Raw genomic sequence first — 20,274 nt, forward strand, 5'->3', positions numbered from 1 at the left:
ACAACCAAAGGCTTCCTGTTGATGTTCAATACGTCCGAAGGCGGGGACAGTGAAACCGGCACTGATTTTGCACAGGGCTCAAGTGATGTAACAACCTCATGTGAGCTCCGGGAACGTGAGTCCCGACATCGCTGGAACGGCGCTGGAACGGGATCTAAGTATGAGTGTTTTCATTTCAATGAGGCCAAACATGGTGCAATTTTCAGTTAAAACATTTCCAAAATTCCGAATATGAAAAAGGCTTCTCCAGTGTATGGGTTCTCTGATGTTTATTAAGAGTTGATTTCCAAGTAAAACATTTCCCACATTAAGAACATAAAAAAGGCTTCTCCCCTGTGTGACTGCTCTGGTGACTAAGAGATTATTCCTTCACACAACATACCTCATTATGAACAGGAAAAAGGCTTCTCCCCTGTGTGAGTTCTCTGGTGCCTAACTAAATTTGATTTATCTACAAAACATTTCCCACATTCTGAACATGAAAAAGGCTTCTCCCCTGTGTGAGTTCTTTGATGTTTATTGAGAGTTAATTTCAGGGTAAAACATTTTCCACATACTGAACAGGAAAAAGGCTTCTCCCCTGTGTGGGTTCTTTGGTGCTTATTAAAGCTTGATTTGTGGTTAAAATATTTTCCGCATTCTGAGCAGAAAAAAGGCTTCTCCCCTGTGTGAGTTCTCTGGTGGCTAACTAGATTTGTTTTCCGGGTAAAACATTTTCCACATTCTGAACATGAAAATGGCTTCTCCCCTGTGTGAGTTCTCTGATGCATAACAAAATCTGATTTCTGGTTAAAAAATTTCCCACATTCTGCACATGAAAATGACTTATACCCTGTGTGATTTCTTTGGTGGATAACAAGCTGTGCTTTCCGGTTAAAACATTTCCCACATTCTGAACATGAAAAAGGCTTCTCCCCTGTGTGAGTTCTTTGGTGACTAAAAAGAGATGATTTCTTCACAAAACATTTCCCGCATTCTGAACATGAAAAAGGCTTTTCCCCTGTGTGAGTTCTTTGATGTTTATTGAGAGTTAATTTCAGGGTAAAACATTTTCCACATTCTGAACAGGAAAAAGGCCTCTCCCCTTTGTGAATTCTCTTGTGCCCAACTAAATTTGATTTATCTACAAAACATTTCCCACATTCTGAACATGAAAAAGGCCTCTCCCCTGTGTGAGTTCTCTGGTGGCTAACAAGATGTGCCTTCCGGTTAAAACATTTCCCACATTCTGAACATGAAAATGACTTATCCCCTGTGTGATTTCTTTGGTGGATAACAAGATGTGCTTTCCGGTTAAAACATTTCCCACATTCTGAACATGAAAAAGGCTTCTCCCCTGTGTGAGTTCTTTGGTGACTAAGAAGAGATGATTTCTTCACAAAACATTTCCCACATTCTGAACATGAAAATGGCTTCTTCCCTGTGTGAATTCTCTGGTGGCTAACAAGATCTGTTTTCTGGTTAAAACATTCCCCACATTTGGAACAAGAAAATCTATTCTCTGCTGGGTAAAGGTTTTGATATTTAAGAAAAGACTTTTCGAAGGGAAAACTATTTCTATTTTCTGAATGTGAAAATGGCTTCTTTGCTTTAGGAGCAATTTGTTTTTTAATGCTTATTTTGTGACTTTGATTTTCCTTAGTAGTTGGTAATGAATCAGAAGACAGGACCTGTTTCAAAGGATCAGATGACAGATCTTTGCTGTGAAGGGATGATTGTACATTTGGAGTAATGGCATTCATTTCATTTGTATCCTGTGGGATCTCAAGATCATTTGATGTAAAAATTGAAGATGTCAGCTGTCCCTCTGATCTCCTGGTACAGTCATCTGCCAAGAATAAAACCAATTATTATTTATGAATAAAAATATCCTTGAATATTATATTTTTGAAAATTTCTACTTAACGTCTGTGAAATGGCAAGTTATGTCAAATATTGAATTATTCACCAAGACAATGACAGTTCACAGTCTAATAGAAAACCTCATAGGATGAACCAGTGGAGTATGATGTGTAAAACTGTTTGTTCATTCTGTCTCCCAAATATGGAATAAAAAGCCACCAAACAATGTTATGTAGGCAAAAATAATACCAAGAAAAACTTCTACTCATCTCACAAAAAAACAAGTCCCCACTCAGGTCCATCATCTGTCAGTGGAAAACCAGAGGTTTCCATATTATTAGTGGCTCAAAGGCTCTTGAAAAGCAACATGGCTTCCATAAACCAATCCAGCAATATCCGCTCTCCCAAAGTCAGATCTCCCCCTCGCTTCTGAGCCTTGCAGTGCGCCCAAAACACATTTAGCCTCCATGTATTTGGCATTACTATAGTGAGAAGAACCCACTTAATTTACGGTGTGTGTGTCTCCTGGAGCACAATCTGGGCATAATGTGATGGGTATTAAAGTAGTATATTTGTAATTTTCATTCTCCATCATCCACTGCGTGCTAATTTCTGGAAAGTGCCTGTGGAGTCAAAATAGTCACTACTCCTATAGATTATTTCACTGAGGGTTATAATTTCCAAAATGAGTCACTTTATGGGGATTTCTACTGCTCTGGTTTTCTGCCATTTTGTCATATTAGAGCTTCTGCAAATGGTTTGTCCCATCTCATCTGGATTTGCTCTTGGGACATCTGCTTCTGTCACCAGGAGCCGCCTTATTCATCCTGCAGGCGGCGCTGGTGATGGAGGAGACGTCAGAACCAGAAGTTGTAGGTGGCGCAGGCTCTGACCAACCAGGAAGATTAGGGTGCCTGGGACCAGTAGTACCATCCAGTCTGGCAGTATGGGTGTGTGTGCTGTCCAGCTGGAGTAATCTGCTCCCTGCTTCAGCCAACTGGAAAGCACCGCACCCTACTAAAGCTGGAAGCATATTGCCGGAAGCTGCCAGATACAGCCTTGTCCTCCTCTGGTTCAGTCCTCTGTGCTCAGCTCCCGGCTTGTGGATTTGTTTCCTGTTGTGACCTCGGCCCGTTTACTGACTACTCTTGTGTCTTCTGATTTTGTATTTTCTCTGCTCTCCTGGTTCTGACCCGGCTACCTGATTATTCTTCTTCCCATCTTACACCACAGAACAGCCTGTAAATTTAGATTCTGACATTTTGGAAAGGCAATGGAGACCTTATTTTTAAAGACTACCAGGGAATTGCAGACTCACATAAGTGAGGCAGGCCAATCCCACCACAAATCATACAAATAGAATAAAGAAAACACGTTACATCCCCAAATATCAACATATGTATGAGGGAAGAGCTCCAACACTAAATCAGAGTTGCACTCGTTTATGGTGGATCATTGGAGCTATGATGACTCCTGAGCAGAAGAGTAGAGAAAGTATTAGTGCCCCCATTTCAGGAGAGATTGTGCAGTAATCTGAATTCTTTAGGATTGAAAACATAATGGAATTTATGACGTGGAGTGAATCCATGAAACCAGGGCTGGAGCCAACACATCTCCTGCAGGCGGGAATAAATGTATATTACAGCCATCAGCCACGCACAGCTTAGACATACAGTGGGGGAAATAAGTATTTGATCCCTTGCTGTTTTTGTAAGTGTGCCCACTGACAAAGACATGAACAGTCTATAATTTTAAGGGTAGGTTAATTTTAACATTGAGAGATAGAATATCCACCCCCCCCCCCCCCAAAAAAAAAAAAAACAAGAAAATCACATTGTATAAATTAGATAATTTTTTTTTGGCATTTTGCAGTGAGAAATAAGTATTTGATCCCCTACAAACCATTATGAGTTCTGGCTCCTACAGACCAGTTAGATGCTCCTAATCAACTCGTTATCTGCATTAAAGACAGCAGCCGTACATAGTCACCTGTTTAAAAAGACTCCTGTCTACAGACTCAATTAATCAGTCAGACTCTAACCTCTACAACATGGGCAAGACCAAAGAGCTTTCTAAGGATGTCAGGGACTAGATCAAAGACCTGCACAAAGCTGGAAAGGGCTACAAAACCATAAGTAAGACGCTGGGCGAGAAGGAGACAACTGTTGGTGCAATAGTAAGAAAATGGAAGAAATACAAAATGACTGTCAATCAACATCGATCTGGGGCACCATGCAAAATCTCACCTCGTGGGGTACCTTTGATCATGAGGAAGGTGAGAGATCAGCCTAAAACTACACAGGGGGAACTTGTTAATGATCTCAAGTCAGCTGGGACCACAGTCACCAAGAAAACCATTGGTAACACATTATGCCTTAAAGGTTTAAAATCCTGCCGCGCCCGCAAGGTCCCCCTGCTCAAGAAGGCACATGTGCAGGCCCATCTGAAGTTTGCCAATCAACACCTGGATGATTCTGTGGGTTATTGGGAGAAGGTGCTGTGGTCAGATGAGACAAAAATTGAGCTCTTACAAATTAACTCAACTCGCCGTGTTTGGAGGAAGAAGGATGAGTACAACTCTAAGAACATCGTCCCAACTGTGAAGCATGCTGGGGGAAACCTTATACTTCGTGGGTGCTTTTCTGCAAAGGGGACATGACGACTGCACCGTTCTGAAGGGAAGATGGATATGGTCATGTATTGTGAGATTTTGACCAAAAACCTCCTTCCCTCAGTAAGAGCAATGAAGATGGGTCGTGGCTGAGTCTTCCAGCAAGGCAATGACCCAAAACGTACAACCAAGGCAACAAGAGAGTGGCTCATATGGGACCATATGAGCACATTCAGCAGCACAGAAGGGAGAGAAGGTAGATCAGCCAATAAGATATCAGGGTTCTAGGAAGCCAACAGCATCATTACCCTCCGATTTCTCTTACTGGCCCATCACATTATTTTTCTTCAACTGATTTTCTAACTTGTCAGCACATTCTACAAACGCTGTCATTTAGCTTTGTAGTTTACAGATCTGGGAACGTACCGGTCAGTGTCTTCTAATCCCAGGGGGTAGGTGGATCTCCCAGGTTGTAAGTTCTATAGAAAAGGGCTTTCAATGCTCAAAGCCATTGCAACAGTTTTCGGTGTAGGTCAATTTTGTGGTCTTGTGGCAAAATAGTCATCACATAATTGTTATACGGCTGGACTACACCACCGATAAAGCAGCCACAGCCAGTGACTGAGAAGAATCTGTGACTACTCTGCATTTAGTGGTTACTACTCACCTGGATAGTCATATGTAGGAGTCTCCTCTGTACACCGCTCATCATCCCTCACATATGTCTCTGTAGTATTAATATGGGTCAGATCTTCACTCTGAAAACAAATATTGTAAAAGTCACAAGACAGATGGAGAAGTCCCATCTATGATCAGCTCTAATCCTGCCATCTCCATCGTTCTCATTACACAAGTATAAAACATATAATACTGGTGGATAAAACAAGACTGAACACAAGACCTTCACAGTCGTCTACACATCATAGGGGAGATCTCATGACACCTTCTCTCCATCTACCTGATGATCCTGAGGAACATTGGGATCTTCTTGTTTACAGTCCTGTGGAGGAAGAGGACGGGGACATCTCTCTGGTGTTGTCCTCTTACCGGATAGATCTGCAGGAAACACATACAGGGACTGAATTCATTCTTTACATACAGATATTTATAGGCTGTGTGTATTTAGTCCTGTCTATTACCTGGTGATGTGAGGGGCTGGGGAACCTCCATCATGACGTCCTTGTACAGATCTTTGTGACCTTCTAAATACTCCCACTCCTTCATGGACAAATAGACAGCGACATCCTGACACCTTATAGGAACCTGCCACATACAATGATACTGTCATCCCCCCTATCCCATCATAGCATTAATGTATAATGTCCCAGCATTCCCAGCAGTGTCACCTCTCCAGTCAGCAGCTCAATCATCTTGTAGGTGAGTTCTAGGATCTTCTGGTCATTGATGTAGTCATGTATCAGGGGGTGAGGTGGAGGCCCTGTGATTGGGCTCAGGGGTCTTCCCCATCCCTCAGACACAGGGGCCTGACAGCGCTCACTAGAGGTCTTCTTCACTACTGTGTAATCCTGGTTATGGAGAGACACATTAATAAATCTCCCTCCAGACATTTCCAGAGTCCTCACCTCTCCAGTTCTGTCCATCTGTTATTCCCATAGATAAGAATGATGTGACATCATCAGAATCTCTCACCTCTCCAGTAAGACGGAAAAGGATCTCTAGGGTGAGGTGTAATATTTTCTCTGCCATCATGTCTCTTACCCATCAAAGATGGACATGGACAATCAGGAAGATTCTCTTCTATAGAAAATCTTCACTGAGAGGATCCGATATTGTAGGGACCTGAATGAGAAGAAGGGGAGTCGATGTAACATCATACAATTACTGCAGATAATAAGGGGAAACATATGAGGGGATTTATTATTTTACAGTAGTTTTCTTCTTTACATCTACTAATAAAACCTATATATTTTAGGCTACACACAACAAGTAGGTTCTTCCTCGTCTCGGCAGCTGAATACGTTTCTCATAGACTCATCTTCCATAACGCTAATTTTCGTCTCATTTACAGACACTGGAATCGGCATTATCTATACTGCAGGAGATATTCATTACACGTGACATGAAAAATAACTACTTCATAAAGAGGATGACATCATCTTCTACTACGGCTCTACAAACATATTTGGCCAGAGTTCTTCACTGACTACATCACCACCCGTCTATATGAATGTTTCCCGTCTTCCCCGGACTGTAATCTTCTATCACATTAGATCTCATGTCTGATTCACACACAGAAGTTTGAGGCATTTCTAAATCTTTTTTGTTTGTACAAACACCACAGAGAGAAATTATTTGATATCAAAGTCTCCATGTACAGTGTTTATGGGGTTTATTTCTGGCCTTAGGCTTTCCTATATTACAAGAAAAACACCAGAAAAAAGCAGATAATAAAATGTTTCAAAAGAAAATTGGCACCAACAATTCTGTGTAAAAAGAAAAAAACATGAAAAAAGCAAAAGACACATTTTATTTTTTAACACGTTAAGACATTTGATTTTTAAAAAATACTGTATTTTTCGGACAATAAGGCGCACCTAGGTTTTAGAGGAGGAATATAGAAAAAAAAATTAAGCAAAACATGTGGTCATGATGCACTGTTAAGGAAAGGGGGTCTGCTGACACTGTTATAGGGGCAATGTCCCCCAATTCTGTTAATATCCCCCATCCTGGTATATATGGCCCCCTCCTTCCTGTTATATGTGGCCCCCATCCCCATCTGCATGGCACCCCTCATTCCCATCCAGATATGAATGGAACCCCTAATCCCCATCCTGATATGCATGGCACCCCTCATCCTCATATGCATGGCACCCCAATCCCCCATCCTGGTGTGCATGGCACCCCTTGATCCATATCCTGGTATGCTAGGCACCCAAATACCCCATCCTGGTATGCATGGCACCCCAATCCCCCATCCTGGTATGCATGGCACCCCTTGATCCCCATCCTGGCATGCATGGCACCCCTCATCCTTGTATTCATGCCCCCCCTCATCCTGGTATGCACGGCACCCCTTGATCCCCATCCTGGTATGCTAGGCACCCCTCATCCTGGTATGCATGGTACCACTTATCCCTCTTCCTGATCTGCATTGCACCCCTCATCTCTCTTCATGATATGCATGGCACCCCTCATCCTAGTATGTATGGTACCCTTCATCCCTCTTCCTGATATGCATAGCACCCCTGATCCCCATCCTGGTATGCATGGCACCCCCTGATCCCCATCCTGGTATGCATGGCACCCCCTGATCCCCATCCTGGTATGCATGGCACCCTCTGATCCCCATCCTGGTATGCATGGCACCCCTGATCCCCATCCTGGTATGCTTGGCACCCTCTGATCCCCATCCTGGTATGCTTGGCACCCCCTGATTCCCATCACGCTGCACACACAAAAATAAACAATTATACTCACCTCCTCTCTCCTCCAGCGCTGCGTCCTGCTCGGTTGCCGACACTCTCACTGTGTGAGCCGTGCATGGCATTACTGCCATGCGCCGTCACACAGTGTGAGATGCTGTACCGGAATAGTCACTGCTCCCCGCGCCAGAACTGTGTGCTTGGGGAGCAGTTACCATTCACTCTCCTTAATAGCATGCACACTGTACCCGCAGCGCGGCTCCTGCTGCCACTCTGCGGTCTGTGTGCCCGATGTTAGAGACCATGAATATGCACTACAACCCATGGGAGTGGATTCTAGTGAATATTCATGATCTTTAAAAGCAGACCGTAGAACGGCAGCAGGAGCCGCGCTGCGGCTACAGTGTGCAAGCTATTAAGGAAAATTAATATTAATTGCTCTCCACGCCCATAGGCGTGGGGAGCAGTGCATATTCATATTCTTTAGCAGCGGGCACAGCGTAGGCTGCAGCAGGCGGCTGCTGCCTCCTGTGCTCCGCTCATCCCCCGCTGCCGCTCCCCCCACAGCCATAGGTATAGAGTACGGGGCACAGTTCAGACTATAAAACGCGCTTTCCTCCAAAATTTTGGTGGAAAAAGGTGCGTCTTATAGTCTGAAAAATACGGTAACTCTTGAGCACCAGAATATCGATGAACACCGCAGAGATGGCACAGGTGCAGCGGCACCTAATAATGGTGTCTGGGCCTGCAATGTATGAAAGTCTATTAGGTCGGGCAAGAGGAAGCGTCCAATAAGTTACGTTTTAACACCCCTATACACACAAAGAGTAAAGTGGCATGAAAGCACTGATTTTGGGTGGTTTGATCGACTATATAAAGTATTTGGGGGCCTCCTGACAGATGATATCAAGGTAGAGAAGGATCTGGCATCATGAATTTCAGAGGCTAATCCGTTTGTTCTTCCTGTAGATAATCCTCACCTAGAGGAGTCTGGAGGCGACTCTCTCATACAGACAACAGGAAAGCTGGAATATTTCTGTGTATGGGGGAGTCGGGAGAGATAGCCAACTGCGAAATGACGGTTCAGCCAACACTTATCTCATGTGTATGGGGCAATTAGTATTACACTGACAGGCAGTGACAATACACCGCACTACAGTAGTGCAGTGCATGACCTGAATATTCAGAGGCTTGTATGCTGTATGATTGCACTAATCAGAGTTGTTTAAAAAATGTTTAAAGTGAAAAAAAAATCAGTTTTAGCAACAAGAAATATCCGTAACATTGTGCAATGAGTCTGTTATCCCTATGTTAATTAACTCACGTCCATAATAACTATATTATACTCAATTATCCTATACACATTCTATACACAGTGGCGTAGATAGAAATCACAGATCCCATAGTTGATGGGAGGTATGTATCACTGAGGTGGTTGTTCTCTGTGATATAAACCATAAGAATTGCTCTAGTGCACATAGTAGTAAGAGGCTTGTTTGTGCATCCAGGTCAGGTTTACGGGCAGCCGAACAGATGTGCGGGTCTGGCTGCCCGCACACCCTACCCCTGGGTGTAGTTCACATTGTAAAATGTATTCTGTTTCTCTCACACATGGTCTGTGTGTGGACGTAAGAAGGCCTCCTGCGTGATGTCTCAAGACTGAGCTGGTATACTGGATGCTATCCAGCCTGTGTGACCTGGACTGTTTCTAAAGTGCCATTGTTGGAACTGTTTACTTTGTTTTGCCTGCATTGAAAGGCTGTTTATTTTCTTTCCTTGTGGCATGGTTTATGAAGCACGAATAAGCTAGCCTGGATGTTTAAATAGAAACTGTTCCTGTGATACCTCACCACGAACCCAAGTGAGTAGTGTTACCACATTTGGTGTTAGAATTGCGGGCAGCATTCTCAGGGAACATGTGTGACTGCTACAGAGGTGCTGCATTTCCTGGGTGAAGGGAGCCATAAGCCAGAGAGCAATGTCAGACAGCATGGAGGACCTGATTAAACACCTGGTGCAAGCCTTTTTGAAAGTTTTTGAAAGGGTCACCGAGAGGAAGAAAGCAGTGAGAGCAATGGGTGGAAATGCTGGCACCTTACTTACCAGGGGAGCCCCAGAAGGCATTCTATGACTTAGCCTTACAAGATGCCAAAGAATATGTGAAACTGAAAACTGAAATTTTGATGAGCCTGTGAGCGACAATGACTGTCAGGCCACAACGGGTTCAACGCTGGGCGTACCACCGAGACAAACCCCCTTGCTCCCACATGTTTGATCTGCTGCATCTGGCCCAAAAATGGTTGCAGCTGGAGTCCTATACCCCTGCACATATGGCAGAGCATCCTGTGTGATGTCTCAAGACTGAGCTGGTATACCGGATGCTATACAGCCTGTGTGTTCTGGGCTATTTCTAAAGTACCATTGCTGGAACTGTTTACTTTGTTTTGCCTGCACTGAACGGCTGTTTATTTCCTTTCCTTGTGGCATGGTTTATGAAGCACCAATAAACCAGCCTGGACATTTAAATAGAAACAGTTCCTCTGATACCTCAACATGCACCCAAGTGACCAAAGATAGGGGGAACTGGTCTCAGTAAGCGCTCTTCAACAACCATATAACCCAAAAGAGGAAAAGGAATCAGGAGCGTGTCAAGATGAAATTATAATTTTATTACAGAAAAGGTATAAAAACAGGCAATTTCCAATGGAATAGAAAAAAAGGAGGAAGACGCTGACACCAAGTACTACATAAATCAGGGAGTATACGTCAGTAAGGCAGGGAACTGTGTGTCATAGACGGAGAACCAGGGTCTAAAGAATAATCGATATTAAGTAGGCAAAGCCTAATGCAAATGCAACATGGTTCCTCAAACAGTACACCCAAAAGGATCACAATAGGTACACAACACGATCCTATAAGTGCCAATGCATCAATCAGGGAAGCAGCAATACATGTAACGTGCTTAGTGCATCATAAACACAGTAATGTATATAACCCAAGCTCCTACACTAGAAATGCTCGTAAGGTGGCTATAGAAGATGTACACAATAGCTATATATGGATAATCCAGTCCTAAAGCAGTTTATAAAGTACATGTGCATAGCTCAAATAGCAATATCAGTATTGGCCACATCTAAGATAGCACCAATCAAAGGTAAATGTATACATAGGCTGCTGTACAGATCTAGTATGTTAGCAATATGATGATTGAGGGATCAAGAGATTAATAGATATATGTGTGTCCAAAACAGATCAGACAGTTCTTGGGGTTGTACTCATCCTTCATCGTCCTCGAAACATGGCGAATGGAGTGGATACCAAAAAGTTCTATATTGGTCTCATCTGACCACATGACCTTCTCACATGCCTCCTCTGGATTATCCAGATGGTTATTGGTAAACTTCAAACGGGCTTAGACATGTGCGTTATCAGGGGGACCTTGCGTGCCCTGCAGGATTTTAATCCATGACGGCGCAGTGTGTTACTAACAGTAATGTTTGAGACTGTGGTCCCAGCTTTCTTCAGGTCATTGGCCAGGTACTCCCATGTAGTTCTGGGCTGATTTCTGACCTTTCTCAAGCCTATCCCAGCCTTGTGCAGGTGTACAATTTTTTCTTTGGTGTACTTAGACAGCGCTTCGGTCTTGCCATAGAGGAGAGGTTGAAGTGTAATTGATTGTTTGGACAGGTGTCTTTTATTCAGATAACGAGTTCAAACAGGTGCAATTAATACAGGTAATGAGTGCAGAGTAGGAGGCTTCTTAAAGAAAAACTAACAGGTCTGCGAAACAGAATTCTTTCTGGTGGGTAAGTGATCAAATACTTATTTCATGCAATAAAGTGCAATTTAATTATTTAAAAATCATACAAAGTGATTTTCTGTTTTTTTTATTTTTAGATTCTGTCTCTCACAGTTGAAGTATACCTACGTTAAAAATTACAAATTATAGACTTCTCTATTCTTTGTAGGTGGGAAAACTTGCAAAATCGGCAGTGTATCAAATACTTATTTTCCCCACTGCATGCATGCATGTATATATACAAACTGTGGGGTTTAGTACTCACTCGGCTGCGGTTGAGGTAGGCACAAGGAGCGTTTTCATTAGAAATCCAGGTTGGTATATTTTGCTTGCATCAGACCTTCCAAGACCTGAATTGGAGGTAAGTTAGCAGCTGATCTCACCCAGCTCTTTCAGCTGCTCTTAAAACCCAGCCCCATAATCCGGGCCCATTAAACACTTCTCAGCAATATGTGTGCTGGAGCCTGCTTTTCAAAATCCTACATCCCTGAGGTTGGGCACCTCGGGGACATATACCTCCCATCCACGACCTGTCCGGCTGCAACCTTACATACCCCCCTTCTGCACAAACCGGGGGGCTTGGCACCTTCTGCCAACATACAATAGACCCTTGATAGGGCATCAGCATTCCCATGTTGTTTCCCAGGCCTATGCTCCACCTGAAAACTAAAATCCTAACACATGGTAATGAGCTATGTCTAACACACTGCGTCTATAGGGCCCTGGCACCGACAACTGCTCTATTACCTGAACCCTTGGCTTGGTTACTCTGTACAGCAAATCCCCATTCACAGCAAAATGAGGGAACCGACTGTCGGCCCCCGGCTCCTGAGGCACTCCATTTAACACGGTAACATTTTTCAGAGTTAAGCCCCTGAGTTGGGGGGTTCCGAAGTTTCCCTCGGACACTTCCAGCTCAGGGATATTGGCTTCAGGGGACGCAGTCTCATCCTCATCGCCAACAAACAAACACATGGGAAACTCGTCTGTTACGGCCTGTGGTGAGGTTTCTTCAGGAGTGATCTGGCGGTGGTCCGAGCAACCAGGTGTCCCCGCTTTCCCCTACATGTCCCAGAATAATGCAAAGTCCCGTCCGATTATTATCGGGTGCAACAAGTCTTTAATGACCCCCACTTCCTGAGCTGTGGTGCCACAGTCCGTGTTTACATCCACCCGAGCTACAGGGTAGTTTTTAGCATCCCCATGGATACACTGGACACCCACCACCTTCCCAGGAACCAACCGATGAATGAGTGTGGCCCTTATCAGGGTCATCAAACTTCCTGAGTCCAACAGTCCAGACACTTGCACCACTTTTACGGACACTGAGCACGCCTGAGGGCCCTCGCCATGTTGAGGAACCGCGCTGCAGGCGGGGTAGGCCAAATAGGAGCAACGCCAGCCTATGTTGTAGTCCATTGGCGCAGAGTTCATGGGACACCGGGCAGCTATATGGTCAAAGATATGACACCTCCAACAGAGGATGGTATGGGACTGATTACCCAGCTGTGATTCAGCAACCTCCTGGGACTTTGGACGCCCACCCAGTGAGGATTTAGTCCCCTTCTTTTGGGAGCCATCCCCCCCTTTGTGAACCCCAGAAAGGTGACCTAACCCCGGCTTGATCAGTCAGGGAGCCCTCTACCGCCCGGTACCTCTCCACTAGGCCCACCAGGTCATCTGTATTTTGGGGATCTCTCTGGGCAACCCAGGACTGAATCGACTTCTGCAGAGAGTGGATAAACCAATCTATGACCACTCTCTCGACTATCTAGGCTGGGGAACAAGTCTCTGGCTGTAGCCACTTCTGAACCACGTGCAGAAGGTCACACATTTGTGACCGGGGAGGTTTGTCCCTGTGGAAGTCCCAGAGGTGGACTTGCTGTGCCCTGACTGCCAGTGTTACGCCCAGCCGCGCCAGGATCTCAGACTTAAGTTTGCTATATTCCTTAGCGTCTTGCAGGGCCAAATCAACGTGGTACGCCTTCTGTGGTTCCCCTGTCAGATATGGCGCTAGAACCTCCGCCCACTGCTCCGGTGGTAGTCTCTCTCTGAAACACAGCCAGGAACATGAAACGTCATCCCCCGGAGACATCTTTTGCAACGCCCCTCTCACAGTTTTCCTCACCTGGGTCTCGTCACTTCATCACCTAAGTTGGAAGAGTGGCTACAACAGATCCCAGGAGCAACATCTGAACACTCTGTCCAGAAAAGAGCAGTACTGGGGACAAGTAAGATCATGCGCAGAACCCTCCAACTCCCAGAAGTTATCAGCTCCTCCGTGCTGCCGGACAACTGTTGTTGGCTGGCGGCCTTCACCCAGGACATATACGGTTTCCTGTAGCAGTCACACTGCCTCTTGGGATTCGTGCGTTTGCTTCTAGCACCAATTGTAGGGTTTAGTATTCACTCAGCTGCGGTTGAGGTAGGCACAGGGAGCGTTTTCATTAGAAATCCAGGATGGTTTATTTTGCTTGCATAAACCGCTCAGGACACAAACACAAAATAGCCTTTTCCTGGCACAAAACAAGGTATAACAAAACAAAACTCAAAAATAACAAGTCCATACAGAACGGCCACAGACGTTTAAATGAAGTCCTTTTCTCTGCCTTCAGCAGAGTCTGATCAGCACATGCAAGGTCTGCTCACCTTGCAAAACACACAGACAGACTGAGACAGACACAGCTGTCTTAAATCAGTCCTTCCAAAATCTGGACTGGAGGTAAGTGAGCAGCTGATCCCACCCAGGTCTCTCTGCTGTTCATAAAACCCGGGCCTATTAAAAACCTCTCAGCACTATGTGTGCTGGAGCCTGCTTTTCTGAGTTCTACATCACCGAGGCTTGGCACCTTGAGGACACGACCTGTCCAGCTTACAACACACACACACACACACACACACACACACACACACACACATATACATATATATACACTGCTCAAAAACATAAAGGGAACACTCAAATAACATCCTAGATCTGAATGAATGAAATATTCTCATTGAATACTTTGTTCTGTACAACGTTGAATGTGCTGACAACAAAATCACACAAAAATCATCAATGGAAATCAAATTTATTAACCAATGGAAGCCTAGATTTCGAGTCACCCCCAAAATTAAAGTGGAAAAACACACTACAGGCTGATCCAACTTTGATGTAATGCCCTTAAAACAAATCAAAATGAGTCTCAGTATTGTGTGTGTCCTCCACGTGCCTGTATGACCTCCCTACAACGCCTGGGCATGCTCCTGATGAGGCTGAGTATTGTGTGTGGCCTCCACGTGCCTGTATGACCTCCCTACAATGCCTGGTCATGCTCCTGATGAGGTTGTGGATGGTCTCCTGTGGGATCTCCTCCCAGACCTGGACTAAAGCATCCGCCAACTCCTGGACAGTCTGTGGTGCAACGTGACGTTGGTGGATAGAGCAAGATATGATGTCCCAGATGTGCTCAATCGGATTCAGGTCTGGGGAACGGGCGGGCCAGTCCATAGCTTCAATGTCTTCATCTTGCAGGAACTGCTGACACACTCCAGCCACATGAGGTCTGGCATTGTCCTGCATTAGGAGGAACCCAGGGCCAACCGCACCAGCATATGGTCTCACAAGGAGTCTCAGGATCTCATTTCGGTACCTAATGGCAGTCAGGCTACCTCTGGCGAGCACATGGAGGGCTGTGCGGCGTCTCCCGACTATGTCACATGTGCTCAGTGTGAACCTGCTTTCATCTGTGAAGAGCACAGGGCGCCAGTGGCGACTTTGCCAATCCTGGTGTTCTGTGGCAAATGCCAAGCATCCTGCACAACCCCAAGCTGTGGACGTCAGGCCCTCATACCACCCTCATGGAGTCGGTTTCTAACAGTTTGTGCAGACATATGCACATTTGTGGCCTGCTGGAGGTCATTTTGTAGGGCTCTGGCATTTTAAGGGTAGGTTAATTTTAACATTGAAAAATAGAATATCCCAAAAAAAAAAAAAGAAAGAAAATCACATTGTATAAATTAGATGAATTTATTTGCATTTTGCAGTGAGAAATAAGTATTTGATTCCTCTGGCAAACAACACTTAATGATTGGTGGCAAAACCCTTGTTGGCAAGCACAGCAGTCAGATGTTTTTTGTAGTTGATGATGAGGGATGCGCACATGTCGGGAGGAATTTTGGTCCACTCCTCTTTGCAGATCTTCTCAAAATCATTCAGATTTTGAGGCTGTCGCTTGGTAACTCGGAGCTTCAACTCCCTCCATAAAGTTTTCTATGGGATTATGGTCTGGAGACTGGCTAGGCCACTCCATGACCTTAATGTGCTTCTTTTTGAGCCACTCCTTTGTTGCCTTGGCTGTATGTTTTGGGTCATTGTCTTGTTGGAAGACCCAGCCACGACAAATTTTTAATGTCCTGGCGAAGAGAAGGAGGTTGTCACTCAGGATTTTACGGTACATGGCTCCATCCATTCTCCCATTGATGCAGTGAAGTAGTCCTGTGCCCTTAGCAGAGAAACACTCCCAAAACAAAACACTTCCACCTCCATGCTTGACAGTGGGGATGGTGTTCTTTGGGTCATAGGCAGCATTTCTCTTCCTCCAAACACGGCGAGTTTAGTTAATGCTAAAGAGCTCAATTTTTGTCTCATCTGACCACAGTACCTTCTCCCAATAACTCACAGAATCATCCAGGTGTTCTTTGGCAAACTTCAGACGGGCCTGCACATGTGCCTTCTTGAGCAGGGGGACCTTGCGGGCACTGCAGGATTTTAAACCTTTAAGGCATAATGTGATACCAATGGTTTTCTTGGTGACTGTGGTCCCAGCTACCTTGAGATCATTAACAAGTTCCCCCAGTGTAGTTTTAGGCTGATCTCTCTCCTTCCTCATGATCAAGGATACCACATGATGTGAGATTTTGCATGGTGCCCCAGGTCAATGTCGATTGACAGTCATTTTGTATTGCTTCCATTTTCTTACTATTGCACCAACAGTTGTCTCCTTCTCACCCAGTGTCTTACTTATGGTTTTGTAGCCCATTCCAGCTTTGTGCAGGTCTACGTTCTTGTCCCTGACGTCCTTAGAAAGCGCTTTGATCTTGCCCATGTTGCAGAGGTTAGAGTCTGACTGATTAATTGAGTCTGTGGACAGGAGTCTATTATACAGGTGACTATGTAAGACAATTGTCTTTAATGTAGATAACGAGTTGATTAGGAGCGTCTAACTGGTCTGTAGGAGCCTGAATTCAATGGTTTGTAGGGAATCAAATACTTATTTCTTACTGCAAAATGCAAATACATTTATCTAATTTATACAATGTTAAAATTAACCTACCCTTAAAATTATAGACTGTTCATGTCTGTCAGTGGGCAAACTTACAAATACAGCAAGGGATCAAATAATTATTTCCTTCACTGTAGCTCATCACCCCAAGAACACCATCCCCACAGTGAAACATGGTGATGCCAGCATCATGCTGTGGGGATGTTTTTCAGCAGCAGGGACATGGAAAATGGTCCGAGTCAAAGGGAACATGGATGGTGCAAAATACAGGGATTTTATTGAGCAAAACCTGTTTCAGTCTGTCAGTGATTTGAGACTGGGATGGAGGCTCACCTTCCAACAAGACAATGACCCAACACATACTACTAAAGCAACACTCGAGTGGTTTAAGGGGAAACGTGTATATATTTTGGAGCATTCTAGTCAAAGCCAAGACCTTAATCCAATTGAGAATCTGTGGTCAGACTTGAAGATTGCTGTTAAGGACAGGAGAGTGGTAGACTGCTACCACTCTCCTGTCCTTAACAGCACTGCTGAGGAAATGGCACGTGTGCCCATTGGGAGGGCTCTGTGGGCCCCCTACGGTACATGTGCCATAGGTTCACAACCACTGGCATAGAACATCCATCCATCCCTGGGCTACAAGACAAGACCTTAGTCTCGATCCTATCCTTTTGACGACATTCCACAAAACTCCTGACTAAACATTGTGGCTTCTTTTTCTCCTTCACTGGGATCAGTCAGCCCCGTCAAAGCTAAGTGTGCATTAGTGGAGGTATTTTTTTCAGTCCGAACTCATCACGTGGGACTGAATGTGAAACTCCCTGTGGTGACTGCTCCACTGCATCTACTTCCACACAATGGGCCTAGGGGCTGAGAAAACTATGGATTAAGGCCCCTGAGATAAGGTCACTGAATGAAAGCATTGATTCCTGAGGATGAACTGACGAGCAAAAAAATCACTAATAAAACACAACAATAAGATCAATGGCACAGGTGCTCCGTGCTGGAAAAAGTCTGATAGTCTTTAGAACCAGGGCTGTGGAGTCAGAGTGGTGGAGTCGGAGCCCATAATGGTGGAGTCGGAGTAGGTATGAAATGGACTGACTCCGACTCCTAAAGTATATAATAAATTGGTTACAGTAGTTCAATGCACTTTGTGGGGAATATTTTTTCATAAGAATTTGGGAAAGTTATGAAATGTCCTATAAATGTCAGTCCTATTCCTGATATAATAGTCTAGACTTTTAGCTGAGATTAATCTGTGCTACAGTAAATTTATCACTTAAACATGAGCCATGTATGAGGGAGTCAGAGTAGTGGAGTCGGTGTCATGGAAATTGAGGAGTCGGAGTTGGAGGTTTGGCTTACCGACTCCACAGCCCTGTTTAGAACAAGGCCAGTTCCTCACACTTCTTCCCCACATTTTAAGCACGGACACGAAAGTAAGTGGTCTCACCTTTATGGCAATGAAACTTTGTATCATCCAGTTTCCTCAAAGCATATTCCATGTCACCCTTGTGAATAAACTCCACAATCCCCATTCCACCCTGGTGTACATCAGCATACTAGACATCTCCAGCTTCTCTCAAATGATCTTTCTGATCCTGCCAACTCCCCAATGGGGGGGGAAGCCCTGAGACAAGAATTCTGTATTTAGTTTGCTGGGGCAAGTGTCTGTTCCTCCCGCAGGGTCCTCCATATCCACCCCTTGATCTCCGGTTTGTCCTGGGAAACTCAACACGTACCCGATGAGAACCAAATTTGTATCCATTGCAACCAACCCCAGAGTGCTGACCACCAGCTAGGGGGATGGTCACTTGGCGGCCAGGTAAATATTGTTCTGGGGGGACAATATGTGGGCTGACCAGGGTGATGGGAGAGTCAGTTTCCCGAAGTCTCTGGGCCTCCTCCCTAATGTCATTTACCTCCCCCAGGTCAAATTCCTTCATGGTAACAGTCATTGCATTTTGTGTATTACTCACCACTGGGGTGGGGGGTTAGTCTGCATGTTGAGATTGCTCTGCTCATTCTCGGCTGATGAAGTGTGAACCGGTCCTTGGCTTCAGGTTACGACATTGGGCCAGTGTCACACCAATCCTGCTCCTAGGTTGTGATGTGGGCTAAAACATTCCCGGCATTCCCTGTCAAAGTGTCCCATACGTCCACAGTTATGGCAGCCTAAGTCCCCCTCGCCTTGACGCAGACCGTACTTGGGGGCTTGGGAAACTTCCTCATCTTTGTGAAGTTCGAAATCCCCACAGTTCCTCCTCTGGCCGATCCATGGGTCTCGTTGGCTGTACTTCCACATAGCCCTTGTCGATTATCAGGCCATTCATCAGCCAATCTTGCAGCCTCATCCAGGCTGAGTGGTTTTCAATCCGCCACTATTTCTTTTAAGTCACCCGGGAGTTTAGACAAATTGTTCCAGCATGAATATATCCAAGACATGTTCTGCTTCCCGAGCCCTCAGTCCTTCTATCCACCGAGTGCATGCCATATGTAGTGTGTTAACAAGCTCCCGAGGCGTGTGTGCACCGAGCTTGTCAGTCTCCTGAAACTTCCTCCTGGTAGTTTTCAGGTGTGACAATATACCTCTCTAGTAATGCGCTCAATGTGTAAAAATCTGGGCCAGTCACTAACTGACACCTCATGCAGCAGGCAGAAGTTCTTAAATAACCGGAGATGTTCATCAATATCCGCGGTGACCTCACTGAACTGTGGTATATCCCTGTACCTTAAAGATGCAGGCCCCTCTCTCCTGTTATCCACTGTCCTCTGTGCTGGGGAGTGTGGGAGTACTGCTAAATGAACACCCAGATATTTGCTTAGCACTGCCGCCCACTCTATCTCCATGGCGCACTCTCCTAGCACGTCCAGCATCCTCCTCAACTCAGTCAGTCAACCCTCCACCATCTGGATGACAGGCCTGGGCTGTGGTCCCTCCACAGATATGCCCTCCTCCACGTCTGAACTGACCTCCTCCTGTGGTTGTTCCCGGTCCCAGTCGTCCAAGCATTGTATAAGGGTCACCCGGCTGTCCTCCGGCAACCACTCTAGCTCTCACTCAGAGCAAAGGGCTCTCAGCAATTCCTTCCTGAGCCTCTTGTAGATTGAGTCTGCCATCTCTTCTGCCAAGACATCATTCAGTAAATTTCCCTGGCATCCTGTCCAGATATAGGTGATCCCACTGTTGCCACCACTTGTGAAGATCTGAGGTTGTGCATTGTAAAGATTCATCTAGGCAGGTTAACGGTTCATCAATATTTTATTCCTTACATCAAGGTTTTTACAACAACTCCAGGTAAATGGCCAGAATACAATTGTCTCAGTCCACAAGATCCCTTCCCTGGGACGGTAGTTCCATTGCCT

At 45.1% G+C, this 20,274-nt stretch overlaps 1 protein-coding gene across 1 annotated transcript in view; it reads right to left on the reverse strand.

Moving 5' to 3' along the window:
• Positions 1–254: 254 nt before the first annotated feature.
• Positions 255–20,274, reverse strand: part of LOC141224344 (uncharacterized) — an 859,055-nt gene continuing 839,035 nt past the window's right edge. The window contains exons 8-14 of the mRNA XM_073666933.1: positions 19,970–20,142; positions 6,104–6,167; positions 5,800–5,979; positions 5,593–5,716; positions 5,412–5,509; positions 5,121–5,211; positions 255–1,828 (exon numbers count right to left, since the gene is read on the reverse strand). Coding sequence (XP_073523034.1) covers positions 387–1,828; positions 5,121–5,211; positions 5,412–5,509; positions 5,593–5,716; positions 5,800–5,979; positions 6,104–6,167; positions 19,970–20,142 — 2,172 coding nt within the window. The 3' untranslated portion in view covers positions 255–386. The remainder of the gene's footprint in view (positions 1,829–5,120; positions 5,212–5,411; positions 5,510–5,592; positions 5,717–5,799; positions 5,980–6,103; positions 6,168–19,969; positions 20,143–20,274) is intronic.

The sequence above is a fragment of the Phyllobates terribilis genome, unplaced genomic scaffold (assembly GCF_046119375.1).
Source record: "Phyllobates terribilis strain yellow unplaced genomic scaffold, ASM4611937v1 Scaffold_391__1_contigs__length_1789467, whole genome shotgun sequence".
NCBI lineage: Eukaryota > Metazoa > Chordata > Amphibia > Anura > Dendrobatidae > Phyllobates > Phyllobates terribilis.